The 19,607-nt window shown below is 40.1% G+C and overlaps 1 protein-coding gene across 4 annotated transcripts in view; it reads left to right on the forward strand.

The window, feature by feature from the left end:
• The window catches only part of sez6b (seizure related 6 homolog b), a 618,004-nt gene that overhangs the window by 288,519 nt on the left and 309,878 nt on the right, over positions 1-19,607 (forward strand). For all 4 annotated transcript variants that reach the window (XM_039756704.1, XM_039756707.1, XM_039756705.1 and 1 more), the window contains exon 2: positions 15,794-16,372. In XM_039756704.1, coding sequence (XP_039612638.1) covers positions 15,794-16,372 — 579 coding nt within the window. The remainder of the gene's footprint in view (positions 1-15,793; positions 16,373-19,607) is intronic.

The raw sequence follows: 19,607 nt of genomic DNA on the forward strand, positions 1-19,607 counted from the left end.
AATCTGATAATACATGCTGCATCTTTCTTGCCAAGCCGACAGAGCAATCACAGCTTTGCCAGCACTATTGACGTGTGCCGTGTAGCGCGGTGGCCTGTAGTTAACTAACACGAACACTTCAACATTTACTGCAAGCAGCTTGCATCAACATAATTATGCATGCTGTTGTTATTCTTCATAAGCCTATACTGGCGCGGGCACTCATACGAGACTGGAATTTTGTTAACCGTTGCTTTGCCACCATGTGGTTTCCTTTAATTCCTTCCATCCATTCAATTTTAGGTTTGCTGAGTGTAGCGTTGGATGAGAAGCCTAACCCAACAAGAATGCACCCAGGGTGGGATGGTCATCTGGAGTGAAATGTGAAATGTTTTACAACAGAACTGAACATCAGTCTGTTATCTAATTGACTGAATCCCAGTCAGAGCCTGGAGTCGGTTCGGGCAGCACTGGTACCAACCCTGTACAGGATAGCAGTCCATCACAGACACGGACATGCTCACACTCTATTAGATTGTGAGTCAAACTTTTAACTAACACCAGAGTCTTTGGGATGTGAGAGGAAGACCTGCATAGAGACCTTCATGGAGGAGAACATGCAGACCTCACACAGACAGCTCTATGATCTAATGGCTGCATAGTTGTGAGGCAATGGCACAAACCAGTACAGACGTCTAATACGTCATAAAAAGTTGATATGCTTTTAGAATGCTTTTGTTTGTCAATATTTTAAAGTGTGTTATGCAATGGTGCTCACTATGAATGGCACTTTATAAAAGACCAATTTGATTAACCTCTACAAGTAAAATTTGTAATGTTCTACCAGCTGGAGTGGTCTGCCCCCAGGCTGACATATCTTGGTTATTTCTGTAAGGCTTTCTTTTATGTACCACTGTTCTGATAGAACAGTGACCCCACAGATTTCATGTTTGGCTAAATGAGGCCAACCAACTTGGCTTTTCTCTCTCATCCAGAAGGACGCTATAGACTCAGTTTTCATTTGATCCATTTTCTGAACCTGATTTTTCTTTTTTAGGGCCATTTTTTTAGGAGCTGAAGCTTATTTGGTCAGTATGTCACATAAGGAAAGAGACAACTTTAATTTTGGTGGCAGTTTATGATAAGACAAACACTGAGACTCACTTATATACTGAGCTGATTAGGCCAGAGAGGAGTTGAAAAAGGCAGAGAGGCTTAGTGGATTGAAACAGTAGCTAGCTAAATAGATCTTTATGTATCTCCAGGGGGAAATTTGGCTTTTTAAGAAGCTCTTGAAATAAATACTTAAATAGGTAGATAAGTAAATAAATAAATATTGACACATCAGAATTACTATAAAGCAAATTAAAAAGAAAAACGTCTGACTTGACCCTCACAGTCACAGTGAGACATTATGCAAACGTATTGCTGTTGATATAAAGGACCCCCAGTAGTGTTTCCTGATGACGCACTTCTGCTGAATGATTCACTGGCTAAATATCAGAAAGTGTGTGTCAGAGAGAGGACGTGTAGCATTATTCATAATGGCACTCAGTTTTGTTATAATTGTCTCCTTCACTACTACCTCCAGGGGGTCCAGAGTGCGTCTCATAACTGAGCTTGTCCTTTAATTAGCTTGTTCAATACAGAATACATCACCAAATGGAGTGAGAAGGCAACTGTTGGGACTGGTGAGCTATACTTACTAGTCAATCTCTGAACCTGTAGTGTGTAATCTGTCAGCATTCTCAACAATTTGAGTCACCACGCCCTCCACCCCAAATGAGACGGCCACATAGTTGTCAGCAGTCCCTTAAAATTGTGGGCCTAATTGCATAATCTCAGTATTGGCACCAGGAGGTGATGAAGGAGGAAACAGTTAAGTGCAGATGAGTGTTTTGGCTGAGGGAAGCCCTCAGACAGCATGTAAGAATCCATAATGACAGTGTCAGGACTGCCTGGCAGCACTGCTGATTGCAATGCCAATTAGTTTGTTTGAGTGTATCTCATTCCCGTTTACTCAGGAAAGCATCCCCCTTGATAAAGTAATCAGTGATATTGACAGGGAATCTGATTCTCTTTAGGAACGTGGGTCCTGCTTTTGCCTGAGGCACTGCACCACACATCTGAGCGGCACATGGAGATCTGAGTGAAAATCCATCCACCCATCAATCCTTTTACTAACCTGCTTATCTTTCCTCATTTTGAAATGTGGTCACTGATTGAGCAGATTCACCTGAGAGCCATGTAGCTGTGTCGCTGAAATGACCAAACATGTTATAAAACAATCAAATGAAGCCAAAGGTCTAGGAATGACTGAAACACAGGGAGCATAGTGAGAATGGAGATCCAGCAGACTTCAAGAAGAACTTGGAAATGATATTATCTGAGGGAAGCAGATGGCAGAGGAGCAATCACTGTTTATATTATTGGGTAATCAGACTCCATTGAGTGTGTATGGCTGAGAAAATCAAGCAGTTCTACATAAACATTATACGTGTTAATCGTTTATCAGGTTGTTTGAGAAAGATGAACTCTTTGTGTCTTCAGATTGAGAAATTCACATCCTTATCATTTGGAAAGTCCTTTTTTTTGCTTAATTAACGTGTGCCTGAACAGCCGGCTCCAATTTGCAGATACAGTTTGAATAGCTGATCAAGTTATAGAAACTTGCAGAGTTACATTTTGGGACCAACTTACTTGTGCTTGTCAGTGTTGTTCTGGATCCTGCAGCTGTCCAGCTTTTTTGAGTTCATCTTCTAAACATGAGAACTAGGGCTTGTGCATTGTCTTAAAAGTTCATTTTAAAACAGCAATGATATTCGATACTAGCTTGGTGTTGTTCACCCATGGAGAGATGCTCGTGGATTACAAATAATTTGCTGTTCTGCCAAGCGTTTTAGTTTGGGACACCACAGTCAGCTTTGTTGACTCACAGACAGCTGCATCTCAGAACACGTAGTAGCATTCGGTAATGTTATTACGATCATTAAAAGGTGATCTTTTCCAAGTTTGCTTTTTTTTTTTTTTAATTGCTACAAATCACAATGCCATATTGGCAAGAAACTCTAAAATTAGATCAGCCTCATAAAATGGATTTGAATAAATGTCTGCCAACGAGAAACTAGAATTTGCTAATTACTTTTACTCACTCAAACAAGGTGTCCTCAGTTGTTCTATTTCTACCATCTTCTGAACAAAAAAAGCGACTCGGCATGCGTTATAGAGAAAAACGTACTTCGTTGTTTCATCCTGGCGTTTCTGTAGCGCAAGTTTTGATTTTCTTTTCATGCATGCAGATGACATGCCTCAAAAAAAGCACATAATGCTGATGTTGATTGCTATTCGTAGCTTGCAATGCACAATGTGCATACAGAAGGACAATGGCGCAGTTGGCACTGGCTTTTAAAAATGTAAGGCACTGCTTTGACATAATTTTTTTTTTTATTTTTATTTCAGTTTTATTATCCTGTGTACGCAGTACAATTACATTCTTATTTGCCCAAAAGCAGTGCTTGAAGTAGAACCAAATTACTGTCAATGTTCTGTTTAGTCAGTATCTTGTTTCTCCTCCAGCTTTGTTATTACTTTTACACGATGGGGCAAGGTGCTCCCCCTTTGAGTTCAGAGGACGTGTATATTAGTATAAGATATTGAAGGGAGGATGGTGTCCACTTCAAGTATTGAGCACTGGCCCACTGCTGACAAGACCAACTTAACAAAACTACACCACCTCGTCTGGTGCCTGAATCTCACTGCATAGGTTATGTAAACTATAACACCACAGGGATAGGCTCCAGCAAGAATTCCAGCTTACAGTGGGATGCAAAAGTTTGGGCAACCTTGTTAATAGTCATTATTTTCCTGTATAAATCGTTGGTTGTTACGATAAAAAATGTCAGTTAAATATATCATATAGGAGACACACACAGTGATATTTGAGAAGTGAAATGAAGTTTATTGGATTTACAGAAAGTGTGCAATAATTGTTCAAACAAAATCAGGCAGGTGCATAAATTTGGGCACCACAAAAAAGAAATGAAATCAATATTTAGTAGATCCGCCTTTTGCAGAAATTACAGCCTCTAAACATTTCCTGTAGGTTCCAATGAGAGTCTGGATTGTGGTTGAAGGTATTTTGGACCATTCCTCTTTACAAAACATCTCTAGTTCATTCAGGTTTGATGGCTTCCGAGCATAGACAGCTCTCTTTAACTCACACCACAGATTTTCAATTATATTCAGGTCTGGGGACTGAGATGGCCATTCCAGAACGTTGTACTTGTTCCTCTGCATGAATGCCTTAGTGGATTTTGAGCAGTGTTTCGGTCGTTGTCTTGTTGAAAGATCCAGCCCGCGCAGCTTCAGCTTTGTCACTGATTCCTGGACATTGGTCTCCAGAATCTGCTGATACTGAGTGAAATCCATGCGTCCCTCAACTGACAAGATTCCCAGTCCCTGCACTAGCCACACAGCCCCACAGCATGATGGAACCACCACCATATTTTACTGTAGGTAGCAGGTGTTTTTCTTGGAATGCTGTGTTCTTTTTCCTCCATGCATAACGCCCTTGTTATGCCCAAATAACTCAATTTTAGTTTCATCAGTCCACAGCACCTTATTCCAAAATGAAGCTGGCTTGTCCAAATGTGCTTGAGCATACCTCAAGCGGCTCTGTTTGTGCTGTGGGCGGAGAAAAGGCTTCCTCTGCATCACTCTCGCATACAGCATCTCCTTGTGTAAAGTGCCAATGGTTGAACGATGCACAGTGACTCCATCTGCTGCAAGATGATGTTGTAGGTCTTTGGTGCTGGTCTGTGGGTTGACTCTGACTGTTCTCACCATTCGCTTCTGTCTATCCAAAATCTTTCTTGGTCTGCCACTTGAGCCTTAACTTGAACTTAGCCTGTGGTCTTCCATTTCCTCAATATGTTCCTAACTGTGGAAACAGACAGCTTAAATCTCTGGGACAGCTTTCTGTATCCTTCCCCTAAACCATGATGGTGAACAATCTTTGTCTTCAGGTCATTTGAGAGTTGTTTTGTGAGCCCCATGTTGCTACTCTTCAGAGAAAATTAAAGGAGGGAAACTTACAATTGACCCCCTTAAATACTCTCTCATTATAGGATTCACCTGTGTATGTAGGTCAGGGGTCACTGAGCTTACCAAGCCAATTTGAGTTCCAATAATTAGTTCTAAAAGTTTTGGAATCAATAAAATGACAACGGTGCCCAAATTTATGCACCTGCCTGATTTTGTTTGAACAATTATTGCACACTTTCTGTAAATCCAATAAACTTCATTTCACTTCTCAAATATCACTGTGTGTGTCTCCTATCGATCTATATCGTAACAACCAACGATTTATACAGGAAAATAATGACTATTAACAAGGTTGCCCAAACTTTTGCATCCCACTGTATATGGCCACATTGAGTGATCATCTTGAGGATAGTGAGATACCTAAAAGAGCAGTGTAAAGAGTGAGAAACCGCGGGCACACGGAGTCTGCGAGCACCACACTGATTAGGGTGCTTTCCCTCAGCTACGCTGCACACCTGCTAAACTAGCTACACTCAGGAATCTCACGTGCCTTCTGCTGCACATATGAGTGCCTGATAGCTTTCCTGTGGGGCACATGAGACAAAGAAAAAGTGACGGCACTTTGGGGAAATTTCTGCAAGTTTGTGGAGCCAGTTGAAGATAGTATCCACCATCAGCTCAGCCCAAGTGAGAGCCCTGTGGCCTAGCAGTGCTCTGTAGTGCCCATGGCCATTGTACTGTCTTGTCAGGATTGCCCAGTATGTTGACTGTCAAGGATTTTTATGGTACTATAAAACTGCAGTTAAAAAGGCAGGTGTTTGACTCTGTTTGATGATAAGGCTTTGCAGGATCAGGATATATTATCATTTAATTTAAAAGAGCAATGTATAAATTGGGTAAAACAATCAGGAGAGGCCAGAAATGACAGCAGTATCCAAATCGTTCAAGTTACCTCGTCATTTAGTGAATGCCATATGATGTGTCTGTCTGGTCACTCCTTTGGAGCTGATACATGAGTCCATCACTGTTCTGTGGAAGGGCAGCGTGTTACTAGTAGTAGCCTGCTTTCATTGTGGAAGGCATTATGCTTTCACAGCTCTAGAGTTCTGGATTAATATCTCTCTGGAATCAGAACATTTTCCCCATATATGTGAGGGTTTCTGCATAGATTAGGGTGATTGAGTCTGTGAATGTACTTCAGGGTAGACTGGCACCTGGTCCAGAGCTGTCACCAGCTCTCCAAGCTGTAGAGAGTTTAGTATTGGGGATATATAGCTATATCATCACTCTAATTTAATTCACTATAAGTTTTAGATGTTTTCTATATATTGTGATACTAGCAAAATACCCGCGATTCGCAGCGGCGAAGTACTGCCTTAACATTTTTATTAAGAAGTAAAGTAAACCTTTTTAAACTGAGGGAAAATATACCAATAATTATTTGTTAAGGATCTCTTTGTATACCACATATTGTGAGTTCGGCCCTCAGGTTGTAATATGACCAAGCTGTGTGCTGAGCTTACTCTTGAGCATGCAACGTACTGTTGGCCATGTGAACAGTAATCTTGTTTCAAATCTCACAGCTTGGATTGCTGCTGTCATAATCGGTTTGAGTTTCATGGTTTGTTTCAATTACAACAGTATTTGTAGGACTTGTGTTGAAGTGACATTCGGCGTCTGTCAAGTGTTGTAAGTATACAACCGGTTTCATCGATAACTTCACATCCAGCTTTTATGAGTTTAAACATTCATAAACATCAAAGTGTCCACTATTGAAATCGTCACCTGTGAATCTAAGATGTTTAAGAGGCATTGGCGGTTGTCCAAAGTTGTAAAATATTTGGCCATTTCGGTACACTTGAAAGTGACAACTGAACAATTCAGCGGCAGCCATCAACTCACATGCAGAACCATAGGTGAAGGGCTTAAGCATTTCACTCTTATAGTGCTCCTGTGTAGTATAATTATCTCCTGTACCGTCATCAGTCCACAACTTGAACCTGTCCCAGTCATTCAATACATAAGACACAATGTTCCTCTGGATATCAAGAGTGAGCCTGATATGGCCGTGCAATATGTAACACAGAGAATGGAAAAGGCAGGCGCCATCTCCGGGCATGGAAACCACTCAGTAAGTGACAGTTCTTTGATCGATGGTGATCACCTCTATAGACATGTTAATGCGGGTACGGTTAGAACGATAAAGGAAATGGGTACCTGAACAATGTAAAGTAAGTCTAAAATACCTACACAATAACTATAATCGTAATAAACGAACAATAAAACAGTGGAGAAGCCGTGGATTAAATAAAAAGGCTGCAGTTATCAGCAGGGAGACGTGAATCCCGTGGCGAAGCAAGGAAGGGAGTGAAGAGACCGAAGCGACACACGGTCTTATATAGGCAGGCAGCCAACAACGTGGGAGGCGTTGGGATGGGGGACCCAACGCCGCCACATGGTGACCGAGCTGCAGGCTATGGACGTATATATGTACGTAAGTAGGATTCAGTTAGCGTTGGGAACCCGTGTACCAAATTTCTTGGTGATGGGCCCATATGTAACAAAGACATCATACCACTGAAATAAGTATGTACATCGTTTTCGGTTAGCGCAGGGCAGCCGCCTACCAAATTTTGTGAAGATGGGGCCATAAATAAGAAAGTTCAACATGGTGGACGTTGTTGACCGTTATGACCATTACGCGTAGAATTTCGAAATGAAACCTGTTTAATTTTTGTAAGTAAGCTGTAAGGAATAAGCCTGCCAAATTTCAGCCTTCTACCTATACGGGAAGTTGGAGAATTAGTGATGAGTGAGTGAGTGAGTGAGTGAGTGAGTCAGTCAGTCAGTGAGGTCTTTGCCTTTTATTAGTATAGATTGTGTTGGATTCCATGTTAAATCATCTTCCCCCTTGTGAGTGATTGTGTCTGTGTGTGTGGTGGAACCCTGTATCTTGCTGGCATCCTGGTTGGCCCTGCCTTATGTATGATCTAGCTGGGAAATTCTCCACACTCAAGATAAAATGGATTAAATTAAGTAGGTGGACATATAAACATTACATGACATTTTCAAAACCAAAGAATACAATTTCAGCTTCTCTTGGGAGCCAGAGAATCTCTCAACAGTATGGCACACAAGACCAGAGTTATATCTGGATGGGGCAACAGTTCATTACACGGCCCACCTACACTTTGACTAGGCCAGTTTGAATTAGCCAATCATACCCTTCCTTGGGACATGGAAGAAAAACCTGGGTACCTCGAGAAAAAGCAACATTGATAACAGGAGAACATGCAGCCTTCACACAGACAGCTACTAGATAGGAGAAACTCAAGGCATCAGATCTATGAAGGTGCAGAGCCAACTACTATACCAGCCTACTCTAGCATTAGTTGTCCATGTTTCCCATATACTGTAATTGAGTTTTAGGTTAACTGGTGACCCTACTGTACTCTGTGCCCATGCCAATATTACCACTACTAAAACTGGCCCTCTGTGAGTGACATGGGTGTGTACATGAGCGAGGCCTGCAGTGACTGGCATCCTCTCCAAGTTTGGTGTCTTCCTTAAAGGATTAGTTTGGTATTTTTAAATTGAGGTTTTTTTCTTTGCAAACTTGGTACATATACATTTGCCATGCTAATTTCTGGTCTAAAGTTAATTTAAATTTTCCAGTGGAGCTACATGCCACATAGTTTCCATTATAAAACACCAGGGTGGGCAAGAAATTTTTAAAAATGTAAAGAAAACACTTACATTTAGAGCACAGTTTTGTGTAACAATTTCATATCTTTATATATAATACACTACCGTGGCTGATCATTTGTCTGTCCAGGATTTTAAATCACCATTGCAAACCGTTTGGCCTATTGACCTGGAATTTGGTACACATATACTACGTAACTTCTACTATACTCTTGGATCCTGCCTTGTGTCCTGTGTTGGCTGGGACTGGCTCCAGCAGACCTGCGTGACACTGTGTTTGGATTCAGTGGGATTGGAAAATGAATGGCCTCCAAGGTTATTCATCTTTTTCTTTTTCTTTTATTTTATTGTAGAATCAACTCTCAGCAGTGGCCAGCAGGGCAGCCATGCGCCACATGCGTACAGGTGCTGTTCTTATCCCTACCACCTTTGCTGTCACTTCACCTACCTCTTCATATCTTAAATCATTATTTAACCAGATTGAAGACTTAAGTGCCACGTCTACTATCCGCTTTCAGTGTGATGATTGACTATGAACTATGAATGCTCAAGTCAAGTGTATTCACTGCACGTTATCATGCAGTGCACCTTTACTGGTATATTATGTTTGTGAAGAAATAACTTCAGCTTGAAAAATACCAAACATATCCTCTAAGTATCTTGAGTCTAAACTCTGGTAATTCTGTAATAAGCAGTGACAACTAAGAGAATATTCCTAATTTATAGCTCCGTTGTGACATATCTCAACACTTCCTAAAGATTAGGGTCTTATATTTATTTAGAATATGCTACGTTGGACCAGCTCTGGGCTCTTTGAGATATGCCCCACTACATGGCACCGCAGTTTCCTATCATCACCACTTTGAGACTTGTTTGAGCTCAACAGGCTTTTGACATCCATGCTGCTGTTTTGTTACTACGGCCTCTCTTGTCTTGCAGTTATGTTTGCACCTTTGCTTCCCTCTTAACTGCCTGATCAGAGCTTCAGCCGCACTAATTCTTGTCTCCTCGTCTTCTGGCTGCCCAAATGACTCCACTGAATCATTTTCAAATAGGTAGCTCTTATCTGCTTCACCTTCCATATTATAAATTTTTTGCCTACACTTACAACCAGGAATCCATCCATCCCAAATTAAAGAGTGAGCATCACAACCACCAATGTGAAGAAGCGTTGCAGACAGAGGTCGGCCGTTACTTACATAGGCTGTAATCATTATTAAATGGTATACTGGAAGGCTGTGCAGGGTTATTTGTAGGGGCTTGGTTGGAGTTTCAGATCCACGCTGATTCTTTCATTTTTTTCCCCACTTGAAATCGGAGTTCACATGCACATTTTTGAAGCAGGCTGTTCATATTTTTATTTGAGTGTCGCAGGTGTCAGCTCCCCTCTTTTGTTTGATTTCTTATGTATTTGCTATTACTTCAGGGACACCATACATTCTGCACAAGCCATGCTCGGACGCAAAGAGGCTAATTGCCTCTTCCTAAGCATTTCTAAAGCCTTGCATTGTGACAGCGCTGCCCGCTGCTGTCATTTACTCAGCAAGTTGGGTAGAGAGTTATTCAGCGTGTGCGAGTGTGCCTGTTAGCAGATGCAACCCAGTGGATCACGTTGACAATTTCATTTGGAAGACGCTATTCTCTCTATCTGTCAACACAAGAAAGGAAAGGAAGGTGGAAAGCTAACAGGCGGTGGATACTGAAATTGCTCAAAATAAAAAATAAAAAAATAAATTGTGTGATGTGAGCTTTTTATAAAACTAATCGGCTGACAGGGAGGCAAATTTTGCACTTGAGTAAAATGACAGCTATTGCGATGCTTGTGCTGCCACTGGGTGGCAATTCCATTTCCTTTAATGACCCCGGGAGATGAAGCTGGCTTGCTCCCCAGCTGCGTCACACTTAGCTAATTAAGCCACAAAGTGATTTGCCATGGATCGCTTGTTTCTGTGAAAGAATGTCTTATCCTCTCCCCCCCATCTTATCTCCAACAATTGTATCATTTTCCATTCTTTGATTCTTGCTAATTCAATTTTCTGCCCCATTTTAAAAAAATGCAGTATGTAAATCACCTGTTTACCAATGTGACAGAAGATGGGCTAGGCCTGCACTATGTGTCAATGGAAAATAACTGGTTCACAATATAAAATCTGTCATAATCAATGCATAAACAAAACCAGGTTCGCATTTTAAAGCAAGTAGGGTGCAGAGTTGGTTCGTGCTTGGGCTCAAGTGCTGCTAGGATGGGCTCCAGCTCCCTGTGACTGAAATCTAAATTTGGCAGGTTTTATATTTTTCTCACTGCGGTGGGCTGGTGCCCTGCCCAGGGTTTGTTTCCTGCCTTCCACCCTGTGTTGGCTGGGATTGGCTCCAGCAGAACCTCGTGACCCTGTAGTTAGGATCTAACGGGTTGGATAATGGATGGATGGATATTTTTCTCATCTTTTAAAACTGAATCAGAGCCGTTTTATCTCATATATAAACTTCTACGTGTGTAAGTGTGTGTGTGTCTGTCCGGCCCGGAAGTGAGAGGAGGAGTCGGAGTAAGGGAAACAGAAAACTTGGTTAGTCACTAATAACACAAGCAGGGCCAGCACGTCAGCAAAACGAAACCTCAGAAAAAAGACAAAGTAGCTTAGCCGCTGACATCGGCAAAACGGTAACCCTTTAACATTTCCTCCAGTTGCTAATACACAAGCGATGCGAGCACATCGGCAAAACGAATCCTCCTAGGAGGTATGCCCAGAATAGTTCCTTTTAATTACCTGACATCTCTACATTTCAATTTTTTTCCTCAAGATTTCAATAGTTTCTAGGACCCCGGAATTTTTACAGCATGGGCTTACATAGCTAGTATGCTATAAAAGGTGACTGGCATACCTAAAAAGCATGCATCCATTTGTAGTTGATTGCTTTGCTGCCAGAAAGGGGATCAAGGCGGTCTGGTCACAGAGATCTCTTACAGGTTTAATTTAGAGTTACCAAGCAACTTAAAGGAATTCTCCACTCAAAAATGAGTTTTTGTATATAAATTTTTAAATATGTTATATGTATGAATAAAATTAATTTTTTAGATGTTACTATTTGTACTTTGTAGTGGCATGTTTTCAAGCTGACAAACATCCTACAATGTGAAAAATGTCCATTGAAAAAGAAAAAAGAAATCACACATTGCTTGTGCCATATAATCCACATCTGTTATCTAAAAATGTGCCAAACAAACGCTTTGTTTCTTGCTAAAATAAGTTATTCTATTGTGAAATAAGTACTTCAAGGAATTATCAGCATGTATATAAACATTAAAACCAAAGAACTTTTTGGCAGGACTCTTGACCAATGAATGATGGTGAAAGGTGGGTTTTTAACTCATTCAAAATGATTAAACCCTTCTGACTAAAAAATCTAATAATAATTGTTTATATGGCACATTTCTCACTAGTTAAAGTGCTGTCCCGGGACTTGACCCCATGATCTGTTTACTGCGAGGCAGTAGCTCTACCACTGCGCCACATGCATTGAACCAATGACTACCCATTAACTAGCAAAAAGTGACCTGAAGTAGCAAAAGACTTTGTGATTAGACTAAGCTGTAATCCAACTACAATAACCATTAACTCAGAAAGTGAATTGAGACCACACAAAGGATCTGAAATACTTAAAACTTGTGCTGTTTTTGGCAAGAAACATCTGCTGTAGTCAAATTTCCATTTATTATATGTGTGAAGACTTCTCTAAAATAAGTATTAACTTAGCTAACTAATAACATCTGTAAGTTCACACACCTTTCAGCTCACAATATAAATCCAAAAAAACTATTACAGCTGGAGCCTGATCTGTCAGATTGTTGCAATATCCCGATCTGATACAGCCATATACGAGAGGCGTTCAATAATTTATCTACCTCAGTAGGAGAGAAAAGAGTTTTCAAAAAATGTTTACTTTATTTTTCTATATAGCCCCCTGATAGCTCCATACACTTCATCCACTTTTCCTGCAATGACTTTACCACCTTTGAAAAAAAATCTTCTGTTTGACCTTCAGACCAGGATGTCACAGCTGCCTTGACATCTTCAGCACTTGAAAACCTCTGTCCACGGAGAGATTTCTTCAAAACTGTGAACAGGATATGCTTTGAGGGTGCCAGGTTGGGACCCTAGGGTGAATTGGTCATCTGCTGGAAACCACATTCTTGGATGGCAGCCTGTGATTGACGTGACATGTGAACCGACGCATTGTCATGGAGAAACTTACTTGATTTGCACGAGGACTCTCCTGACATCCTGTCTCTTGGAATATTAGACTCGCACTGAGCCACAACTGTGCATGAGTAACCTTGAGACACATCACAACATGACCACACTTGTTTTAACATGCTTATTACTTTCTTTCATACTCGGGTGGGTAGATTAATTATTGAACACCTTACATTTAAATGTTAAACCGGCAACTTCACAACCTCCTGCTTCTCAGAAAAAATCTACTGGCTATGAACTAAAACAGCAACACCTTAAGTTTACAATCAAATGGCTTTAAGGTGAAAAACAATAAGCCATAATAACAAGGAAAGAATATGTCATTCATGCTTGTGCGCGACCTGAACTACACACAGCTAACCACACTACCGCTAGGTGTTTGCTGGTCTGTGCAAGGCAAACAAAGCATTGAAAAACAATCTTCAGTTTTCTACATACATACGTGTTCTTTCTATACCAGTATTCTGCATGAGCATCTTACTGCTGGATTCTTTTCCACAAAACGGAAGGAGCACATTTAGGCTTCCTTAGCGGCTTACTTAAATTTACTGTGCTCCTCCTCAGAGGTGGGTGAAAATCAAGAGCTAGCGTAATGTCTTGTGACCAATGCATTTCTGACTGTGGAACTTTAAGGGAGCACATGGAACCAGACTTCTTATACCTCTTCGTTAGTATATGTTGCATGGAAAAAGGTTAATCTGGAAGTGCAAATAGTCAAATAAAAAATAAGCAACCATCAGTCTGCATTTTAATATGACCGATACCTTCATGCCCCTTCTCTAGTCTGAAAATGTAATTTTGAACATGGGTACACCCAAGGGAACTGAAAACACCAACTGGTCCAACCCTTCAGCTGGAAACAGGCATGTAGCACTGGGCACAAAAACAATTTTATAACTAAAAAGGCAATATTTTTCTAGGTAAGCAATTATGTTGAGCATATGATAGAAAATTGGTGAAAAAAATTACTTAGAAGACAAGCTGAAGGTTGTTATAAACATTTTAATAATAAGTTTAATTACTGAAGGAAGCTACTTATTTTGCACAACATTTGCCCCACTGGCCTTAATGCATTAGCTATATTATGGCTTAAAATAAAAGAAAACAAAGGAAATGAGAGGGCAATGGTTAAATCTAAGCTCGGAAATAAGACTCTAGATTGTTTTAATATGTGTTAAGGAATAAAAACTCAGAAAATGAGATCAGTAAAGTAATAAATTACAAATAGAACATCTATGCAAAATTCAAGAACAAAGCAACAACTAGACCTCTGAACATTGGAGGAGAAGGTCAGTGCGAAAGAGCAAATGGTGAGCAGACTGAAGGCTCGGGGGCACAAAGCAATGTTTAGCCACAGTACAGCTTCAGGGCACACCTTTTCATTTGCTCAGTCTCAAACCTCAAGTAACTGAGGAGTAAACAGTTGCCACATCTGATAAGTAGGACATAGCAGGAAGCCACATCCTTGGGTGAAATGGCCTAACTAGTTAAGCCTGTAGATAATAAGAAAGAGTTATGCTAACGCTAAGACTCAGGACTACACAGGGTCAAAAAAGTCAAAAAAGGTGTTGGATCAGGACAAGTTGTTAGCTGTATTGTAAAAACCCTTGAAGAAGTTACAAAGAAACAACTCTTGGATTTTGTATAATTGCTTTGAGGAAAGTTTTGAACAATATCTCCATACCTTCAATTATATTCCAGTAATAAGATGTTTCATAAAGCATGCCGAATCACAATCTTCTTGGGATCTCCTCCTCCGTGCATTTTCTTTCCATTTCTTAAATGTTCTTGTGCTGCTTTTTCTGTTTAACAAGTAGTGTGCTGCCCATGTGTGTCCTTTTCCACTCAGACATTGTGCCCACTTACTGTTCAGAGCATATTTGACATTGTCCTATTGTGTCTTTTTTTACATTAGTATTGTTACTTGTGTTTTGATTGTTGCTGTTGTTTTTTACATTATCATGTCATTGTGTTTGCCATTTTACTGTGTTCACTGCCATAATTTTTGTTGCAACTACCCCTGTTTGTTATGATCTGGAACAGATTTTTAGCTTTTCTTGAGTTTGACTTCACATATTTTCTTGTTTTTTTCTTTCCCATTCTAAATTGGGAGCATGTGTATTCATTTCTTTATTTGTTTTATTGAATCAAAGTTGTTTTGAAAGTTGTACAATTATTTCACGTCTGTATGCAATGCCATTTTCATTTCCTTTGGGTACCACCTTGAGTGTAGGTGTTTGCTACCCCGTTTTGCTACTTGGTGACAACTGGAAGTCACATCATTGTTGTGATGGTATAAGGATTGGTGTTTTAGACTTTAATTTCATTTAATTTCTCTCCTGATTTTTTAGCCATTCTCTCTTCCAAATCCTAACTTAGAAAAGCATTGTTGCTGGTTACATGGTTAGTGACCTGTGTTGTCATTATACATTCCCAGTTAAAGATGGTGGCAATGACGCTACTCTTAGTGGTTTGACTGAACTATGGAATGAAGAACCTTAAAGCAAACAAAGACTTGTGCTAATTAGGGAGAGGCAAAGAGGTCAGTGGCAGGGGTTTGGCGTTTGTTTCCTTTTGTATTACTAGTATTGGTAATGTGTGCTAATTTTGGTGGTCTGTGGTAATCATTTTGGTGATCTGTGCTTTTGATCATTGCATGTGTAGACCTGACAAATGACTATTCTTTTGACTTCTCCCTCATATTCTCCAACAATGAAATATATTTAAACTGTAAAAGGTCCATTTGGGCACATGCTGTTCAGAATAAATTTTACAACACTTATATTGTTCTCTTTTTCCTTCTTCATTATCAGATCTCTACGCTGAGAACATCAACTCCATAAGCCGCAAGGGAGCAGAGAGAGCAGCAACGACACAAAATCCAGAGTGGGAAATCCGACTTGTGACAACTGCCCCACCTATCCACTTTCCCAATCACCACCCTTTTATTCACGAGAGCTTGCCAAAAAAAGACTTTGACTCAGAAGATACGGAGACACTGCCAGTGGCAATGCTTGCCAGTCAACTGGCCCATGAAGAGCCACTGATCTTTGTTGACTCGGTCTCAAGCACCACGCCTCCATCAAAACCTGTTATTTCAGCTACATCAACAGGTCCTGCATCAGAAGATGAAAGAGTTCAGATAACCAGAGAGCCCTTTGTGACTTCTGGACAGCTGCCTCTTTTTGACAGTCGTGCCATGACTACCATAGCCTCCACCAGAAGGAATGAGCCCACATACACCACAGGGCCATCTACTGAACCAGAAGAGCCCTTCATAGGAAAGAGCTTAAAGCCTGTAAGAGAAACTGTGACTGTGGGAGACACTGATGAAGGGACAACCACCTCGACTATCATCACAACCACCATCATCACAACAGCGCCTTCACATGGTAAGAGTGGGCACTAGTGTAGGGGCATACACACTGACAGACAATAAGCATAAAGAGCCACGAGATGTCTACTGGCTGATAGAAAGATCCAAAGGACAGAACAGATTGAAACTTTAATAAAGAGTAGGGAATGGAAATTCATGACAGTTTAATTTGTAATAAGAGATGGATTAGAATATTGAGGAGTAGACTACAAAAGAGCAGAGAGCTATAATGATTATTTAATATTAAAATGCAAAACAGATTGGAGTCTTGAGAGGAGACGTTGGGGGGGGGTCTCTAATGACACTTCATGAGATCTGCAAGGATAAGGTGTAGCAAAAGAGCTCCTCGGAATGTGCAAGCAGCCACAGATAAAGGAATTTTGTCCCATTTTCAGTTCTCTCAACTTGGTGAGGACTGTAGCGTTAGCAAACCAAGCATGGCTGACCAGAATTCTGTGTCCCCAGCACTTCTTGCATTTGCTTCTTTTCTTGCAAGTAGGATAATCTCATTGAATGCAACCAGGGGCATCCCCACTAGATGAACATACCACCTCTTTTTGATTTCGTTCTACTCCTGCCCAATTGCTGAGCTTCTCGCCTAATCAAAGGGTGTGAAATAAAGTAATAATAAGGGACTGATGGTGACAATTGTAATGGCATCAAATTTAAGGCAAGATCAGAAACTAGGTGGTAGCTTTAGGCCTTAAAAAAAGGAGGGGCACGTGTAGCCTCTGTTGCAAACATCTATAATGTTACATTGAATATTGAGATGGAGAGGGAGTGAGAACTTATAGAGAAGGCTTGAAGCGGGCCTTGAGATAAGTGTAATTGTCTGTTTAGGGATATCAGAGAAACATTTAAGGTTTGTGATACTAGTCCCAGAAGTTCATAATGGTAAGTTAATATTTATAATCAGATTTGTTGATTGAAGTCCCTGAGAAGTGCCTTTTACTATGGCTTTACCTACACTTTATATACAGTAGTACCTTTTACTATAAGTAGTTGTGCCATTTACACTGCCTTTAGCCATATTTTTTAGTTATAGAGCCTGTCACTATACTTTAACTATACTTTGCACAGTATTCTGCATATAGTAACTAGTTATTCTTTATATTATGCTTTTGACAATAACTAGCTACACTATATAATGTGCTTTTCACTTTAATAATATTGCCTTTCACTATAATGGTAACTATACTCATGTATAAGTCGGGTCTTGAAACCCGAAAAATCGATCATAAAATCAAACCCCGACTTATGCAACAAATGCGACACTTATTATTATAATTTTTTTGCATCATTTTCTCAGATGTGAATTTTGTTGCAGCAGCGCAGATACCAATTTCTTTCGCTACTTCAACAACGTTTAATTTAAAATCAACTTCATATTTTCTTCTGATCAAATGCTCCATTGTAGATAAGGGATGCTCTTACGATAAAGGTGTATGAGGGTGTGAGATACAAAAAGCACAAATCAGTTCAAACATTTCTCCGGCATAGTTCGGGTATTACCATGTGGTCACGTGGGCACAACAGAGAGCGAGAGAGAGAGGTCAGGAGCACACGCTGATTCAGTGCATTGCTGCACCCCCATAGAAAAAAAAGGCAGTGTGCTCCGTGGTTACTCTCTCAGGTGGGCGTTAGCATATCATAATCTCTTGGACCAATAGCGTGAGTTTTCCACATTCGACTTCGACAACCAACATTATAAAATACCAGAAATTATACTGTAAAATCAAGTCCTGACTTATCCACAGGAGAACTTATCCACGACTATATACAGTATAGTGCTTTTCAATGTGCTTTAACTATACTTTGTCTTGCTTTTCACTTTACTTTTAAGTAAACTTTATGAAATGTTTTTTTACAACTATACATATATTACCTTTCTTTATGCAGTAGACTTTATATGGCACCTTTCTCTACTTCTTTAAATACACTTTATATAGTACCTTTCAGTACTGTATATCTTTAACTATAGTGCCTTTCAGAATACATTTAACTGTGTATGGTGCTTTTCACCACACTTATTGTAAAAGTTTAACTACAACAACATTTATTTCCAAAGCTCATTTTCATAAAAAATGGAGCTTAAAGATGTCAAAGAAAAAGTTACAATGAAAGACGAACAAACTAATTAATAAATAAGATTCCAAAAGTAAGAATAAATCAATACACACCTAGATAACACAGATATATAAGTAATAGATACAGTATAATCCTTATTCCTTAATCTACAAAAGCTGCAGGGGTTCCAATGACAAAAGATCACCAAGTAGTTCCTTTTGTTTTGAAACTTCGTCCTAGAGTGTCCGATGCAGTGGACCGTGTAGACAGTTGGGGTATCTGCTCTTATTACAACAGCACAGGTGGCTGCACAAAACTTTGATCAAGAGGTGAGCGAGAGAGGTTGGGAGCGTGCGATGATTACAGCGCATTGCCGCACCCACCGCACAGCGAACCACCCGGATTGAAATCCGCATGCAGCCGTGCAATGGATAACACCGCTGGATGCAGATTCACGTCATACACAAGACAGAGCAATCACAGGTTAAGGACCCAACAGAGAAGAGTCACCTCTGGCATTTATGGGATTTGAACTGGCAACCTTCCAATTGCTGGCACAGGTCATTAGCCTCAGAGCCACCACTCTGCCCCATCAAGTGGTGAGTGGAACAAAAAGCAGACAAAAGTACAGATTAGTAATGATTACACGATGATGGGTTGGACCAAAATCCCAAACCCCCGTGCTACTGGTGAAAGCTTTAGGTCCTGCAACTGTAAGAGTTTGTCTAACAATGTGGTGTTGTTGTAATGTAGTCTTTTACAGCATTTTACTTATACTTTATATAGTGAGTTCCACTATGCTTTAAAAATGCGTTATAAGTTCTTTATATAGCTCTTCAACTATAATTTATGTTATAGTATAGTTTACATACTTCATTATAAACACTTTAAGAACTACAGTATATTATGAAGGAAGCATAAAAGATGTACACATACATACAGTCTCAAACCCACCTAATCCAGTCCAGGGTCTGAACCTGTGCAGGAAGCACTGGGTGCAAGGTGGGAAATGTAGCCCCAGACAGGGCAGTTGTTCAAAGAAGTGGCATCTTATGCACACACCCACATACCCACACAACCAACCAACATTAGAACTTTTGAAAAATTTTGGAAGAGATCAGACCTTTCATCTTAACAAAGCTCATTCATCCTATTAACTTAGATTGTCTAAAATAATCTTAAAT

This window comes from Polypterus senegalus, chromosome 6 (genome assembly GCF_016835505.1).
Source record: "Polypterus senegalus isolate Bchr_013 chromosome 6, ASM1683550v1, whole genome shotgun sequence".
In the NCBI taxonomy this organism is placed as follows: Eukaryota; Metazoa; Chordata; class Cladistia; order Polypteriformes; family Polypteridae; genus Polypterus; species Polypterus senegalus.